This window comes from Otolemur garnettii, unplaced genomic scaffold (genome assembly GCF_000181295.1).
Source record: "Otolemur garnettii isolate 467f Iridium unplaced genomic scaffold, OtoGar3 scaffold00129, whole genome shotgun sequence".
Lineage (NCBI taxonomy): Eukaryota > Metazoa > Chordata > Mammalia > Primates > Galagidae > Otolemur > Otolemur garnettii.
The window spans coordinates 668003-686351 of NW_003852524.1; the positions used below are offsets into that span (position 1 = coordinate 668003).

Genomic DNA, 18349 nt, shown 5'->3' on the forward strand with positions numbered 1-18349 from the left:
GAGATCCTCCCACTTCAACCTCCCAGAGTCCTAGGAGTACAGGGGTCAGACCAGGGCTGCCACTAGGCCAGACTGTTTTTCAATTCTTACCTGAAGGATTTGTTTTTAAAAACACCTTTTCTTCCATTACTTACAACCATCATGGGAAATAGACCTGGCAGAAATGGTCACCTGTATTTTAGAGAAGAGGAAGGTGAGCACAGGCATTCCTTCCAGAGCTGGTTTGTGGCAGAAAGAACATTGGCTCTAAAAATAATAACAGAAATAAGTAAGTAAATAAATAAATAAGACTTTGGCTCTAGCCCATCCCCCTACAACTGCACACCCACTGCTGTTCATCACGCACAGCTGCCTGGAGGTTTGCAAGTTTCCAAATCAAGGGAGTCATGTTCTAATTTAAGATACTCTCCAAATGATTTAAAATGTGTTCAGTAATTGGATACTGTGTACTCTACACTCTAAGCAGATTTTTGATTTGGGAGTTAGTCTTCCACATTAAAACTGAATCAAATGGGTAATTGACTTGGTCTGAACTTACCTGTCCCTGAGGGTCCTGAGTGATGGGAGACAGCCAGGCAAACATGAAGGGCAAGTGTTCTCACCAGAGGGGCCTTTCACTCAAGTAGCTAAGCAAATCAGACACGACCACACAATATCTGAATTCACAGGGCACCTGAATCCTGCTTAGATCACTTCACCTTCCTTAACTTATGGGCAAGTTTGGAAAACTCCTTTTATCTTTTCTTTACTCAGATGAGCAAACTTACCTGTGAGTAGAAATAGGCAGATGGTGTTTTATATCTGATCATGGTATGTCAGATTTCCTCAGTTCCAAAGAAAGTGTGTGTGTGTGGTTGGGGAGCGCGGCCTTTAGACAATGATTACGTATAAAAGTAGTCATAGCAAGGGGGGTATAAACTTGCTCATGTTTATGACTCAACATGAAACTCTGTCCCCTGGGGCATTTGCATTTCAATGGAGTATGAAATGAAATAATCCATTTACAGCATTAACTTGTATTATTCATGACTTTGTAAAAGTGCCTTGAGGTTTGCAAGTCACTGCATAAATCTTGATAATAAAAACATCGTGACATACATATGCTATTATATATGCTATTAGTAAATTGATGGTAAATCTTTTTATGATTGAATCTCCTTGCCCTGTTGGTACACAGTTCTACTTGGTACTTATTAGTGTCTTTGGGGGATAATAATAGACTCCTGGCCAGACTCATGCCCATAATCTTAGCACTCTGTGCGGCTAAGGGAGGAGGATCACTTGAGCTCAGGAGTTTGAGACCAACTTAAGCAAGAGCAAGACCCTGTCCTAAAAATAGAAAAACTAGCCTGGCATCATGGTGGGTGCCTGTAGTCTCAGATACTTGAGGAGCTGAGGCAAGAATATTGTTTGAGCCCAGTAGTTGGAGGTGGCTGTGAGCTAGGCTGACACCATAGCACTCTAGTAAAAGAGTGAGATTCTGTCAAGAAAGAAGGAAAGAAAGAAATAAGGAAAGACAGGAGGAAGGAAGGAAGGAAGGAAAGGAGAGAGGGAGGGAAGAAGGGATTCCCTTTTGTTTATCAAAATGGTTGAGAATTTTCAAATAAGCAATAAGTGTTTGGAAATATGTATGTATTTAGTTGTAGAACTTTATTGTTCAAATTTCTAAATGCTTTTAAAAAATTATAAGCACACAGGGCTCCTTAAACATCAGATAGTTCTTTAAAGTTTGCCGAGACCATGTAAACAGACATCTGGCTTATGAATCTTTCAGCGTAGATACAGCTTATAGGTCAACAAAGTATTTCTATTTGGAGATTAACCTGTCCCAGAACTTGGGAAAAGAAATGCTGGACTGTTCGGTAGACTCCAAGATATTAGAGTTCCTTTTCTTCTCTAAGATCTGGAAGTAATCATGTGGCGTTCTCATTGTTTGCAGACCAAGATGACTGTGCTCCCCTGGGATGCAGCGCGCATGCTTGGTGTGTTTCCCAGGGAGAGAACGCCACGTGTCAGTGTATGAAAGGATTTGCTGGGGATGGAAAACTGTGCTTTGGTAAGATCAAGGTCAAATATTTTCACATATTTGGAAAATAGTGAACCAGAAACATTCTCTCTGCTCTCACTGACTCAAAATCTCTAGGATTTAGGTAATAATCAGCAGGTTTGAATACATTACTTAATATTAGCTAAAAAAATGGATGATATGCATAGAAAATATGATATAAATAAATATATATTACGATGAATTTATATTAAGATATACAATACGTGCAGTTGACATTAAGGGGAAGAAACAGGAATTTGAATTCAAGTCAAATTTATGAATTCGGTAATTCCAAAAAAACACAACTTCTCCACCCTCACCAAAGCTTATGTCATAAGTTTTAGTCAAATAAATAGATTGTGATGGAAAGGTTCATATTTGTTTACTGATAGCCTCAAAATTGTAAAGTAGTGGGCACTGGAAAGAAAGCTCTCAATCCTGACAGTCTGAAACTCTGTAAGAAAGTGATTTATTTACACATACTCAGCTAATCAGACAGGTGGGAAAGTTGATTCAGGAGTAAATGTTACATCCAAGATGCATTACGTTTGGAAACAGTCCCTACAGAGGCCTGAATGATTGACTCTATTACCAAGTTATACTTATTCTTTCCTGCTATTCCCATGGATACCAGGATTGCCAAAATATCTTACCAGTTTATAATTTTGCTCACAGATATAGATGAATGTGAGCTGGGTGTCCCAGTGTGCCCGTCCCCATCCTCCCAGTGCGTCAACACCAATGGTGGCTATGTCTGCCAGTGCTCAGAAGGCTACCAAGGAGACGGGGTCCACTGTCTCGGTAAGAAAGTGCATGTGCCAAGGAAGGAGGGTGGGGACAGGCCTTGAAAATCAGGAAACACCATGGGTGTGGTGGGCCAAGAGAAGACAGGATATAATTGGGGTGACACACATGTCAAGACTCAAACAGGAGTTGTGTGACCTGACAAGTTTCAGTTTTTGGTGCACAGTCAAACGTATGCCCTTCTGCTCTCACTGCGCTAGTCAGCTTCAACCCCTGACCCCTCTGCCTTTCTCAGTCTTTGTCTGGGAGTTGAGTGACACCAGTGTCTTGTCAATACTACCTACCTTGAAGCCATCATGAAGAGAGTTGGATGGCATTTCTTTGTCACTGAATTTGGCGAGTGCAATAGTAAACTTCAGAGCCAACACGGGCTTGTTGGAAGTTGCTGCAGAGTGCATAAAGAAAAGGGGTGTGGCCTGTAAAAGGGGTCCTCCTGTGATTCTTGATAAGTTCAATAGGTGGCATTTAGATACAAGTAAGAAATGATTAAAACCTCTTTCATAATCACTGTCCTCTGCCAAGGCTGGGTGTGCCGCGTTGGTTTGGGAGTTCACTGCATGGATGTCTGTGGCTTTCCAGATGTCAGTGGCATGGCATCAGTGTACAAGTGAAGACCTGCCTGGAGCCATCCAAGCCTGGTGAAGGCGTTATCTGAAGTATTACAGGGCTTGCAGATTTCACTTTCAGTATTTATTTTCCTTTTCTTCTTCTGAAGATACTAAAATCTTTTCACAGTGAGGGGCGGATGCCTGAGTAAGAAACTCAAATGATACTGCTTTCTCCCACGTGATCAGATTAAAGATGAAATATCAATCACAACTATCCATTTTCTGAATCTGATGGATTTAAATCAGATCTTTGTCAGATTAGTTTTGTGGAGTCCACAGACATCTGTAAATGCTGTTTTAAGCACATATTTGGCTGTTAGTCAGGAAAATGTCAGTGCTCTAATTAAGCAGACTCATAGATAATTTAGACAAACAGATTCCATATTTAATTTCCTTGAAGAGAAAGGAAAGTATCCTTTCTTAGGTGTTTAAACTCATTAGACTCTGGGTTCTCACTCTGTTAGTAACCCACCTTCTTCCAGTATTGAGCTTGCAACAGGGTGACATGACCCTGCCTGTCTGATTGACACAGAGTCCCTAGGCCCCGTGGGACCTTATTCCCGTTCCTTTTTCTCTTTTCTTTTCTTTCCTTTCCTTCCTTTTCTTTTCTTTCCTCTTTCTTTCTCCTTCTTTCTTTCCTTCCTTCCTTTCTTTCTTTCTCCCTCCCCCTCCCTCCCTCCCTCCCTCCCTCTTTTCCTCTCTCCCATTTCCTCCCCCCCCTATAAAGATACAGACATAATAGTTTGAACCATGTCTGGCACATAAGTGCTGTATGAAAGTGTTGTTGTTATTCTTATTATTACTAAGGATAGTTGTTTCTTGGCCAAGTGTACATGTTTGTTTTTGCTTCTTTGAAAACTATCTCTTTCTTTGAAAACTATCTCTTTCTCTTAAGGTGATAGTTTATTTAAATTATAATAGGAAGTTTGTTTTAAAAAACAGCAAAAACAGCTGAGCATTGTGGTGGGCACCTGTGGTCCCAGCTACTTGGGAGGGTAGTTATTTGGGGTTTTACTTCTCTAGGACAGTGCTGTCCTAAATTTTCTAGTCACCACTTTACAAAAAGGAAAACAGGTGAAATTAATTTTAATCATATTTTTTATTTGTTTGAGTATATCCAAAACACTTAACATTTTAATATATAATCAATATAAAAACTTGAGATTTTTATATTTGGGGGGCATCAAGTCTCTAAAATTTGGTGTGTGTTTTACACTTACAGCACATCGCAGGACGGACTAGATACACTTCAGGTGCTCAAAACTCAACTCACAGCTGGCGATGGCTGCCATATTGGACAGCACAGCCCAAGGCAACAGGGAGCCAAGGGCGCCGCTGAGTAAATTGGTGCAATGATGGATTTATTGTCATTGTGGGTTAGGGAAAATTATCTGGCTCTGGCTCTGGCTCTGGAGTAGAGGAAACTGGGATCCAGGAATGCAGTAAGCCTGTTCTTCTGGTCGTAATTACTGTAAAATCAGGAGGAAGAAAAAACATAAATGGTAGAGTGGTATTAGTTGAAAAAGAAAAAGGTAGTTGGGAAAGAAAGGATGATAATTCGTATTTATATCCAAAAAAAAAAAAAACCTCTTATATTTGATATAACATGTATGTAAATGCTGGGTGCCTATTTGAAAAAGAAATGTTTGCCTGGAGGTAGCTTACCAGTCTCCAACTTTGGGAAGTTTATTTCCTTCCAAGTAGGAGGGAAACTTCCAGCCTTCTGTCGGAAGCTTAGAACACCTGCATGGGCATGCAGCAAGGCCTCTGTTCACCTCTCTTTCCAACTTTCACGATAGTCACTTTAAACCTAAGAAAATGCACAGGGCTCTGAGGACAGGTACCGTGACAGAGGTCGAAGATGCTCCCCTTCCAGAATGTTGGACTTTCCAACCGTATAACGCTCTTCCTTCCTCTGCACCCACTTCTCCCGACTCTGACGCTCCTAACAGATATTGATGAGTGCCGCCTGGGGGTGCACAGCTGTGGCCAGAACGCCAACTGTACAAATACAGAGGGGGGCTACTCCTGCACATGTGCCGGCCGCCTGTCTGCACCCGGACTGATTTGCCCTGGTAGGTGGTGGGCGGTCTGCATGGAAGGGGAACCGGCTGGTTCAGGGAAATTCTGTACCCGACTGTGTTTGTTAGAGAGTCTAAAAGTTGTTTAGTTCAATCAGACTGGAGAGCTGTCTTTCCTGGTTAGATAACACTGGGCTTGAGAATTTGAAACGGTCCAAGTTTTCTTAATTTAATAGCATCTAGAATAAATCCTCTTTTATCATTCACAATTCAATAAAGGTAGGAATACAAGTGTTTCTTTTTAATGATGCAACTCATCTCCTAATTTCTAACGTTAATTTTCTGGGGCTGCTGGATAAATTGTGCAGAGCTAGGCAGGTCAGTGAGGAGGTCTGGGACTCAGCATTTTAAATCACTTTCAAAGATTTTAAAACATTGAGAAGTCAGTATTTCTTCATCTGAATTAGAACTCCAGCTCTCTTCTCTTCCTTTATAAAGGTTCATAGTGGTTAACTCCTGTTTCCTGAACCTTCTCCCCTGACAGCAGTATTATCTCACCGTCAGCACCCCAGGAGGGAAGCTGGCCTCACCTAGACCCTGGTGACCAGGATTGGGCTGTTTCCCATCACGGCCCCTGTTTGCCTCTTAGCTCTGCAAACAGAAAACATCCTAAGAAAGAAAAATTCTTTATTTGCTTGGTCTCTCTCTTTTTGGCACATTATTTTGCTCAGATTGTTTGCTCTTCTAAAAGAAAATGAAAAACTGCTAACATTATAGAGTCATCTACACACCCTGGTGTTTCCCTTTTAAGGAGCAGTGAACCGTAAGAGACTTCAGCATTCCCTCTGTTGTGGGAATATTTCCTCTCTGTCAAGGCTGCTACAGTCTTGTCTTTGAGGGCCCCCCGAAAGTTAAATAGTTTTTAGAAGAAGCATTGTGTGGGAGAAATTGTTGAGACTCCCAGAATATGGCAGTATTAGACTGTGTATTGGTGGGGAGTTTTGAAGCCATAGAGATACCAGCTGTTCAGCAAGACCTAAAGCTAGCTGTCATTTCACTGGTTAGTGTGTGATGACAGATCTGTTTTTATAATGAGTTTGATGACTCTGAATCATATGATGATTTGGGATTAGCCCTTCTCTTACCGGCCTCCCGTATGCTTTATATCAGATAATACTGAGCCTAAGAAAGACTGACTTACAGTTTGGCTAAGAAAAGGAACCTGGTAGTTGTTCTACTGTCACTAAAAGATGTTATAAATGGTTCACAGAAATTAGTTCCTGATATTCATACCTGAAAGACCCTCATCACTTCAGAAAATAAAAGTAATGTCTTGGATTCTTCTAGACTCAACTCCACCCTCTCACCTCAGGGAAGATGGCCACCATGCTGTCAGAAACAGCTACCCGGGATGTCCCCCCTCTCACGATGGGTACTGCCTCCACGGGGGTGCCTGCATGTATGTTGAAACAGTGGACACCTATGCATGCAAGTAAGTCAAACTGTTTTCTGATGGCATCAAGATAGGCGCCTGTGGGCTATAACTTTTAGCTAACGTGTGAGATTTATACTGAGGACATTCATCTGCAATTTGTTTTTTTTTCTTGGAAAAAAAAAATATATTCACACACATATAATTATGTGTGTGCACTTCACTGCCCCCTGCTGGTATATCACACCCTACCCCACCACCACCCACCAGCTACCACCAGTGGTAAGCATGAATCTAAGGCATTGGTGAGTTTTCCTTTTGCTTAAATTATTTGATGTTACTACTGGTATAGTCTAGGAATTCAGTTTCTCATTCTGGTTGGAAAACTTAGATCTGTGAGAGAATTCCCTAAATATCAATTTATTTTCTGCCAACTATGTGTGAGCAGCCATGGGTATTTCTGGATTTACCAAAGTGATGTACGTATTCACACCAGATTTCTTGCCAGCATCTACAAATGGTTTTTTTCCTTTGAAACTAAATATGTGTATACTTTTTCTTCACTTCCTAATAGTTTTATATTTTTATTGTTTAGTAATAATTGCTGCATGCTGCAATTGCTGCTTGGTCCTCCCTTTGTGCCCCCAGGGGGGGTTGGCAGTGGGGAAAAGTGTCAACTTGGACAGGAGCTTTGCAGAAACCCTGGAAGTGTGAGGCATTCCCACCGTGCTCATGTGGAAAGTCTTTCCCATGGAGCTGTTAACAAGACACAGACTCACAATGGCATGTTCTTCATCAAATGTTACTTTTAATTCATTTCATATCTTCAAGATGATAGGGAGAAATTGATAGGTAATGAAAACCAAATAGATCTTGCAGGGTTAGACTCCTAACTCATTGATAATTTCCTCTGTACCTGCAGGAGGTATTCTGATCCTCACAAATTTATGAGGTTACAGGCTTTTATGATCGTAGTGGTAATAATGAGCAGAGATAGAGTCTGAATAACTCAAAGAATAGGCTGTATTCCATGATAAGGCACAAATCATGTCACTGTGACAAAAACATTAGTAAAAATGACTCAGTTCTAATGGAATTCTGTTTTCATGTTCATATTTACATGCTGTAATTTTATAACCTAAGATAAATCAGATACTTACAGGAGTTATCTTCGATTTCAATATTGAGAACAAAATAGTTTCTGCCTGTTGGTTGTTTCTAGTCATCCCCAGAAATGAAATTACAAAAACAAATGTCCTCGTTTATCAGGTCATGGTTAATTTCCTCTGTGATAATTTAACCGTAGATTATAAGAATCATGATAATAATATAAAGGGCACTGCAGGGTTACATGATGCGTTTAGTACAATATTTTCATTTGGCTCTGATAGTGCCCATTCATTCGATGATGGATGAACTCTTTAGCCCACTGCTTTTCCTTTGGTCATTAAATCCTGATGAAAATATCATGTTTCCCTGATAATGCTTTAAAGATGAGTTGCTACAAAATAACAAACTGGAGAATAACACCCAAATTTAAGGACCTTTAATCTAAAGCAATATATTTTTTGTTGTTGTTTTTTGCAGTTTTTCTTGGGGGGGGCCAGGGCTGGGTTTGAACCCACCACCTCTGGCATATGGGGCCAGCGCCCTACTCCTTTGAGTCACAGGCACCGCTCTAAAGCAATATTTAAACTATCACCATAGTTCACAGTAATCTGGATCATAACTTTGTTTTTGAATTGTATTTTTTAATAAAAATGTGGTTTAACCAAGGTTTCAACCCTTCCCTCCGTCTGCCCTGATGAACTCACTTTATGTTTGATTAATTCCATAATAAAAAGTCTATAGGGAACGACAGGCAAGTGTCATTCTGTGCAGAATGTTCTTCATGGTGCAAGCAGGTTTCTATAGGACCAGTTCTTCCTTCTTTGCTTGACGGTAGGTGGAAGTTTCTCTCAGATCTATGGATCTGGATGAACCCAGGGATGCAGAGGATGTGAGACTGGAAGTCTCAAGGCCTGAGGTAGTCCTCAAAGGTTTCCTGCTTTGGAACCAGGTGTGAAGGCTCACACCTGGAATCCCAGCACTTTGGGAGTCTTAGGCAGGAGGATTGCTTGAGGCCAGGAATTCAAGACCAACCTGGCAACATAGTGAGACTCTATCCCTACAAAAAATTTTAAAATTATTCAAAAATAAAAGAATGAGCCAGACGTGGTAGTGAACATGTGTAGTCCCATTTACTCAAGAGCCTAAGCCAGGAGGATATCTGGGGTTCAGACTTTGAGGTTGCAGAGAGCTGTGATGACGCCACTGCACTCCAGCCTGGGCAGCAGGGTGAAAGCCCATCATCATCATCATCATCATCATCATCATCATCATGGAATGTTTTCCTGGATTGGAGATTCTCAGGAGGCTCCAAACCTCCTGAACTCAAAGGAAGTCTTCATTCATTCTGATCTGGCTTTGAGCCAAAATCCATTTCATTAGGTTGTCTTAATTTTATTTATTTATGTATGTATTTATTTATTTTGAGGTAGACAAACAAACAAACAAAAACAACAGATTGTGTAGTCAAGGTACTTTGAGAAATGTGTTATACTTTAGCCCTCAGGTCTTAATTCATGATATACCATAACGCATTAAAATTCCTTATTTACCTTTATTTAATCCAGAATGTCTTGAAATTATTTGACTATGGAAATGCAAACTTCTTTGACCAGGGAATTGTTTGTTTGGTTTATCAGAAGAAGCCAAAATACTAGTGATACCTCTCTCCCTTGGCCTCTGCTTAGTAAAAGGCTGACTGATTATTCTGGGTCCTATAAGGCTCAGGGGGACTCTGCTATAACAGCCAGACTTGGCTGGTCACAGGACTCCTGGCCATGTGATTAACATATTCTTCAAGACCCCCAAATCTCTGAGAGGATCAGAGGCGTGGCACATTAACATCCAGCAGTTTAAAAATGGCTGCTAGGTATTAGGAGTTAAGTGACTATAACCAGAGATCGATAGAAATAAAACAGCATCCAGGGAGTTTTGGAGTAATGATGCTCCTTTATGCTTTTATACTCAGATCCTGACATCTCTTCTCAGTTCTAGAGGGATGGCTTTTCAGAAGTAAATAGAGAATAAAACTCTTTCTGGGAGCAGAATGATGTAGTAGAAAGAATATAAGCTTTGAAATCATAGAACTATTTGAATCAAACCTATCACTCATTAGCTATGTGACTTTGTAGTAACTCCTCGAACCTCAGTTTCCTCATCTGTAAGATAGGAATGTGAGCTGGGCATGATGGCTCACGCCTATAATCCTAGCACTCTGGGAGGCAGAGGTGAATGGATTGCTTCAGTCAGGAGTTTGATACCAGCCTGAGCAAGAGTGAGACCCCTATATCTGCCCCAAAGAGAAAAACTATGTGGACATTGTGGTGGGCACCTGTGATCTCAGCTACTCGGGAGGCTGAGGCAAGAGGTTCGCTTGAGTGCAAGAATTTAAGGTTGATGTGAGCTATGATGCCCTGATACTTAACCCAAGGAGACAGAGTGAGACTTGGCAAAATAAAATAAAGCAGAATAGAATAGAGTAAAATAAAATAAAAGGAATATGCCATAAAAAAATAACCAAGTAAAAGCGCCTCACACAGTGTCAAACACACAGGTGCTTAACAAATGCTATCTCCTTTCCATCCTTCTGGAAGTGACTTGCCAACCTCCTGAGATCAGCTAGAGGTGGAAGCAGGACTGATCCGGACCTTCCCGAGCCTTATGGAATGTTGGTCCATGCTGCCTCTTCTCACCTTGAGGCCTGGGATCAGTTCTCTGTGTGTTCATTTACTCAAGTCCTTTTGGAGTGATGTGGAGACCTGTAGGGATATATATAGGGCTAAGGGGAAGGAATTCCTAATAAGTGGGCATCACAAAATGTTCAGTAGGATGTTTTTAAACAATAGCAAAATGCAAATGTTTGTATTTTAAAGAATAATAAAATAAAAATGTTTACCCAAGAGCCGATAGTTTCAGGAAATGCACACTCCCAGCAGATGGCAGTATTGTTTCATTTACTCTAAAAAGGTTCCCTGTGGATAAGTTCCATACCTTAGTGGAGTGGTCACTGGTAATTCTAGTGACAGTTTCAGGAATGAGGCAGTAGGGTGTTTCTGGGTGAATGTTCTGTTTCCTCCACATAGTTCCCTGGCCTTGAAGAAAATGGGCAAATATTTGCATGTGTGTCACCAGTGAGACCTTTTCCCTTGGGCCAATAGTGATTTAAAAACAAGAAAAGGGAAATACGTTTGCTCCTCAGACTAGGTAGGTTGTGTGTCCTATCCAGGAACTATGGACATTCTTCTTTGATAACTGTGTTTGAACTGAGGGACTCTGCTTTCAGATTCTTCTTTCCATTGACCTGTACTCCTTGCAATCTGGCCAAACATTTGTTTCCAAAATTCCCTTGGCTCTTAGGGTAGAACTGCTTTCTTTGTGTTGGTTTTAAAAGGTGGCTCCTCAGGATTTTGGCCTAACAGAAATTGATTTTTAATCAATGGTCTGCAGCGCTTTATAGAGGCAGTATGCAAATAATCCCCCGTCAATCCCAGGGCAAACAGACTAAAAGGGGAAGTTCGTGCGGCATTAACTTGAAACCCTTGTGCTTTCAGCTGACCCCTGATGGATTTTCTATATGCTTCCAAAGAGCTGAGTCTAGAAGTGCAGAGGTTGAGAGACGGCTGCAGATGGAGGCTGAGAAGCGGCAGGGATTTTGGCCAGGCATCTCTGATGACCTCTGTTTGTGTGTTGTCACAGCTGCGTTGTGGGTTTCGTCGGGGAGCGATGTCAGCACCGAGACCTGAAGTGGTGGGAACTGCGCCACGCTGGCCTGGGACAGCAGCGGAATGTCACCGTGGTGGCTGTCTGTGTGGTGGCTCTGGTCCTGCTGCTCCTCCTGGGGCTGTGGGGGGCCCATTACTACAGGTGACCCTTTCTTTCTCTTAAACCTCTTTCTAAGCTCTCCTGGGGTGGGGGTGGGGAGTCCCCTGCCTCCTTGAGATGAACATGTACACACTTACTACATTTAAAAAGTGGAATAAACGTTTTTTTAAAAGTGGCCCGGGCTGTCACCTCCCTGGGACGGCAGAGCTCCTCCCGTTCCTTGCGGTCTTTGCCCACACACCTGCACACCGGCTGTGCTTCTTATTCCACGGGCTCATTTTTTGCATTCCACTTTCTTCCTGCAGCGTCACAGCTTCCTCCCACCACCACAGCCTGCAGAACTCGAATTTTTCACGGCTGCCTTCCATCAAGTTGATTTCCCACTAGCTTTTTTTTTTTTTTTTTAATTAATCCATATCTTCCTGGAAGGAAGTATCTGGCCTTTGGATTTTGTGTTTTCAATAATTTCAAGTTAACAGTTGGAAACTGTGGGACAATAGCATTTATACAGTCCGTTAAAAAAAAAAATACTACGTTAGCGTGAAGGTACCACACTGTTCATTTTCCATTTTCTTAAAAGGTAGGATGGCATCCTCCACTATCACCAATATTGGAAAATATTTTATGTACCGTTATGGTTCACGTTGTGCAAAATCAGTGAGTCATGAAACGTTTGGGCGGAAGATACTTTGTGGAATTATCTATTTCATGGCTGAAGAACCTAAGGCACACGTAATTAACAGGTCCCAATGCTCTGGGATTGTACGAAATATCCGCCACCATCTGGAGATAAAAATTTAAGCACGTTTACTGGTACTACACAACCACTCAAGTGACAACTGCCTTGTATTCTGGAAAATTCAACACGTCAGCCAAGATGCACTTGTCTGCGATCCTGCTATATCCTAGTGTAGTGGTTAAGAGCGTGGGCTCTGGAATTAGAGCACACCGGTTCAAATCCCAGTTAGTATCTAAATAACATCAAGTATGTTTCCTGGCCTCTGTATTCATTAATTTCCTTTGGTGTAAAATAGAGACAAGAATAGCATTTATTGCAAGGGTTCTTGTGAGATTGTTAATGTAATTAAAGAGTTAGCTATGTGTATGACTGTATTTTGTACTATAGATAGATTCTGACAAGATCAAATTAAAATTGCTAGTCTATATACTGCCATGTCACTCAAATAAGCCAAAAAATGTAGCTCTAGCATTGAGTTTTTAAGTCAGGAATATTAAATAGCTTTCCTTAAAGAGTTAAAATCAGTTATTTCTTCCCTGGCACTATTCCTTGCCTAGCTTGTCTAAATATTATTTGACATTGTTTGTCTTCTGCACCTCTCAAAAGATTTTTGTTTGTAAAACTAAGTAAATTTTTAAAAGTATCCTCACGTTATTACTTCATAAAACTTGCTGTCTTGGGAAGACCTCCACCTTTTATAAAAAAATCAACAGGAAGTATTCCATCACCAACCATAACTCTGTAACTTTTTGCAACTGTTTAGCCACTTGCTCAATTTTTTTCCTTGAAGACTTTGATTAAAACCTGTAATAACCCACGCGATCCATGACATCAGATTCTCAGCTCATGGCAGGCGCCTTTTCCCACAGCCCTGTCCTTCTTTTTCGCTCTTCCCACACGTCCAGGTAGGTAGGGTTTTTGACAGATGGCTGTGCCCCTGGAGGTAGTTAAACTGACCCATAACTGCAGCACTGTTGTGGAATCTTGAGCTTGGCTGGTGGTCCTGGCTGTACATGGCCTTCCTGTTTTCCCTCCTTGGGTGCCCATACGGTGGGTTAGGTACCTAGCTCTCCTCCAGAGGCTGCTACTTTGAGGACAGAGCCTACCTTAACTTTGAGGACAGTACCATACCAGTGGGGGGATCTGTGACTGATTCCCCCACCATGTTTTGTTTTAGTATTTCTGTTGTCTCGTATAAACAAATATACAAAAACAAAACAAACAAACAACAACAACAACAACAAAAAAACAGTGGGATCAGCCCCGACACACATCCCCTGACACACATTGGATTGTGATTAATACTAGATCTACATCCGCACTGTGGGCACAGTGCCTTGCATAGACTTAGTGCTGAATGCTTGTCAAACAAAACAGTCTATTCTATTAAAAAAAACTGGATTTGGAAGCAAAAGACCTAGTCTGTGTCCTGGCTTTGTAGCAGGAGACGGTATTAACTTGGGTCTTCCCCTCCTTCTATTTTGCCTCTAATTCCTTTGTGGGTAGGAGAGACCACAGTGGGGAGTGGAGGGAGCCAGAGTTTTGTGTCATGGTGACCCCCTTCCTGTGCTGCCCTCCGTAGCTGCTGCGCCTTGGTGGCATCTCTGCCTGCTCCTGAGCCCTGCCGGCTGCACCTGTACACAGAGCTGATGTAGCCTCCCTCGCGGCTGCTGGAACATAATTCCATAGACAGCCCCACTACTGCCCCCGCAGATTTGTATGGCTACTAAGGTAGAAACTTTGTTGTTGCTTTTCCAGGGCTATGTCCCCAGTACCAGGACAGTGTTGAGGATATGGTTAGTACTCAGTGGGCATCAGTGAGTGAATGAACGCATGGCTCTCCCTCCCAGTGTGCCCATGGGTGCTCACACACCCCTACCTCACAGAACCTTGGAAAGAGTTCTGCAGAAAAGAAGGCCTTGAACACCCCAAGTTTTGTTCCTAGTGATCTTCACATTTCTTTACTGCCATTATAGTAAATTTCAGTAGCAAAAATAGTTGTTCTTGACCGTTGCTGAGTAGGCCAAGTGTTTTGTTTTGTTTATTTTGAGGTTGTCTCACATTTTGGCTTTATCACAGGACTCAGAAGCTGCTATTGAAAACTCTGAAGAACCCATATCAAGATCCAAGCGGAGACGTGAGCGGTGGTGTGCGTGGCAGCAGGCCTGCCACCAGCGAGGATGGGATGTCTTCTTGCCCCCAACCTTGGGTAATGGCAACCAAAGCAGATGGAGCAAGGAACTGGCATGTCATTAAGCCCCGTTTATTTTTTTCTCATTTGTACCAAGTTCAGAATGGCTGTCATCTGTTATAGCTTCTGGCCACTGTTGTTGGTCAGCACATCAGCTAGGGAGGTCCTGGGTGGGAGGGACAGGCAGCTGTGCCTCAAACGAAGGGAATCAGATGTGTTCATGGTATAAAATGAAGGCACAAAAAAATGTGGAATTGTTTTCTATTATAGATTCTTTCTATATCTTAGATTTTTTTTTTTTTTGAGACAGGAGCCTCAAGCTGTCCCCCTGGGTAGAGTGCCGTGGCATCTCAGCTCACAGCAACCTCCAACTCCTGGGCTCAAGTGATTCTTCTGCCTCTGCCTCCCAAGTAGCTGGGACCACAGGCGCCCGCCACAACGCCCGGCTATTTTTTGGTTGCAGCCGTCATTGTTGTTTGGCAGGCCCAGGCTGGATTCGAACCCGCCACCTTGGGTGTACGTGGCTGGTGCCTTTAGCCACTTGAGCCACAGGCGCTGAGCCCAATATCTTAGATTTTTATGTGTTGTGTTGTGTGAAGAATCTTTCCCAATTTTTAGTTGGTACCTTTTGGGTGGATCTCTTAAAAGCCCAAGCTTACGCTGCTAATTTTCCTAGTATTACTTTTCTCATGTACATTTTAAGTCCCTGCACTTCAGTAGCAAAATAGCTACCAGATTCAGCAAGAAAACATACAAGGCACCTGGTTAAATTCATGCTTATAATAAAAGTTTACGTTCTCATTTAACTGGCTATCCACTATTGTATCTGACAAACCTAGATGTTTTCCAGAAAGCATAGTGGATAGGGAAGTTCAGATGCTTCAAAGATGACCCACTTTAGTGACTGATCTCAGAGCACAAGAGGGCAGACTTGGGACAGGCCCTGCCAAGCTTTCTAGAACCTATTATGGGAACTCCACTTCCAGAAACCTGTCAGTTAACTGGACTGATTCAGTGTGCGCTCTTGGTATTATTTGTGGTGTATAGTGTAAAAGAGCCTGGACTATATGGCAGGTCCGTGGAGGACTGAAGCCTTATGGAAGAGCTATGAGGGAGAGGTTCTGGAGAGGCAAAGGCATTGTCTAGGGTCCTTCCCACATCACTATGCCTTCCCAGGCAACCGTTTTCCTTACCTGTGCTTTTGACTAACAGGTGATTATCTGTCCCTACCTGTAATAGACATTCAGTGTTTCCTTATTTTTTGGTTGAACTTGACTATGGAAGTAAAATACCAAATCTGAGTTCTAGTCTTACCTTCCCACTCATTGGCTGTCTCATCTTCACCAAGTTGTTTAACCTCTGCAGACCTCTGCCTCCCCTTCAGTACACCCAGAGGTTCAGATTAGACGGTCTTGGATTTCCCCATGTCCCTGTCAGTTTCCTAAGTGTGTGCTCCTAGGAGGACTTAGCTCCAGAATATGCTCAGTGTTCTGAGGCCTCATGATGCCGTGGGCTTCTGAATGACCCGGGTCTCACTTGTTGGTCTATGTGGTGCTTCATTTAGATTTGGGGTAGCAAGTTTAATTCATCACTCTTAAATCAAGGGAAAGAGGAGAAACACAACCCGTGTGTATCTGCTTTATTTTATTTTTTTAATAAAAAATAAAACCGCTTTTTTGCTGCTGTCATGAGCAGCTTGTTGGCTCAGGGCTGTGTGAGGAGGCCTGGGGCTGCTGGGCTTAGTCCCGCAGCCGTCATAACGACCGACACCAGCTGCGGCTGCAGATACCAGCGGGAACGGGAGAGAGCTGAGCACCCAAACTAGGAGAGGCAGCGACGGAAACAAATCTGGTTCCATCAGCTGCCTTCCCCTCTCAGCCCAGAATGTTCTTGGAAACTCTGCAGTGCAGAGGGCTGGCTTTTGATTTGAGCCACACGTAATGAGCATGTGCCCTTGAACAGGGGGCCCGTGTTAATTCTGCAATGCTCAGCTGCAGGGAGACCCCTGACGAGGGGGAGATGAAGGGAGATGAGTGTTGTGGAAAATAACAAAATGAAAACACATGTTGGTGGAATTCACCCTTTCCTCACCAATGTCCCTCTGTCCTCCCTCACTTGACTCCACTCATCGTCCTTTCTTACACTTTTCTCAAAGAAAACCACGGGCAAAGAGATTTTTTCTGTCCCCTTCCCTCCTGTCGTTTCCGAGTGGTGGGCGCCTTCCTGTGTGGAGGGCCCATTTCTGAAGCCATGGAGCCCAGTCACCCGAAAGCGTGGGCAGGCCTGCCGGGTTACTGATTGACAAGGAAGGGCTTCACCAAGCTGCGTCCTTTGTCCTGGAGCACAGGGTCACTTCTTTTCTTTCCTTTTATCATTGCTCTATTTTAATATCTAATCCATCTAGTGTGAGCCCAAGCCAGTGAACTCTGGTCAGCCTGCAGAAGCATGTCCCTCGATTGGGACAATACAAATAATGACAAAAGTAATCACTGTGTTGACTGAGGGAAATGTTTTCTGAGCCTCCCTTGTTTTCTGGTTCCTAAGCTGTTCAACTCTGAGAAAGCATTTGGTAGATACTTGCAAAATAGTTGTTACACTATTAGTTATGATTACTTATTAATGACTCCACATGACTCAGAACTTGGTGGCACATTTCCAAGAATTTTATGAAAACATATACACATATGAAAAGTTGTAGCACATACACGTCTGAGATACCTTTTTTTTTTTTCTTTCAGTTTTTGGCCAGGGCTGGGTTTGAACCCATCACCTCTGGCATATGGGGCCGGTGCCCTACTCCTTTGCACAGGTGCTGCCCATACTTATGGATTCTTGTATTGGTCATCATAGAATGGTGGCCCCCAGTAACACAAAAGTTAGGGTTCTAGAATTAGAATAGACTCTTCCATAATGGTATTGGAAGCACCTACTTTCTTTGATAGAAAGTAACGTAAAGTTCTTAAATGAAAATAGAATTTTTCTTTAGCCAGAGAGATAACGTGACAGAGCCTTTCCTTCAACTTTCACCTTCCAGGATGAACATGATGAAGCCCTAGACTTTGATTTAATGTATGTGGAGGCAATTTGTGAATTATATAGTAACATCCTTTCTCTCCCTTTTGTTTTCTGCAGTTTGTGGTTATAAAGGAACACCAAGACCCCGGGAAAGAGAGTCAACCAGTGGCTGACAAGGACGGTCAGGCAGCAGCTGTTGGCCAGTTTTCCTCCCTGGAGTCTGGTGACTGGTTTATCTTTACCTGGATGCTGAATGTTTTTTCAGTGGAAAGTCTCATCTAACCAGACAAATGATAATTATGTTGTATAAGCTGTGTGAGGATCTGGGCTATATTGAAATGCCATGGAGCTTTAGAGAAATATATTTGGACTAGATTTCTGTTTTATATGAGGTTGCCGTGTTCACTCCAAACTCTGGTTACACAGCAGTCTGCTCAGTCACTTTGAGCAAGCACACAATAAGCGACTCCTTATTTTGAATTAGGTTGGATTTTGAAGTCTTTCTTGAGGTTTGGGATCTAGACTTTCTATATGTATGTATGGTCCCAGTTAAATTGTAAGTG

The 18349-nt window shown here is 42.4% G+C and overlaps 1 protein-coding gene across 1 annotated transcript in view; it reads left to right on the forward strand.

The window, feature by feature from the left end:
- EGF (epidermal growth factor) overlaps window positions 1-18349 on the forward strand; it is an 83192-nt gene that overhangs the window by 61498 nt on the left and 3345 nt on the right. The window contains exons 16-22 of the mRNA XM_012810342.2: window positions 1940-2056; window positions 2723-2848; window positions 5412-5534; window positions 6828-6972; window positions 11716-11883; window positions 14660-14789; window positions 17904-17981. Coding sequence (XP_012665796.1) covers window positions 1940-2056; window positions 2723-2848; window positions 5412-5534; window positions 6828-6972; window positions 11716-11883; window positions 14660-14789; window positions 17904-17981 — 887 coding nt within the window. The remainder of the gene's footprint in view (window positions 1-1939; window positions 2057-2722; window positions 2849-5411; window positions 5535-6827; window positions 6973-11715; window positions 11884-14659; window positions 14790-17903; window positions 17982-18349) is intronic.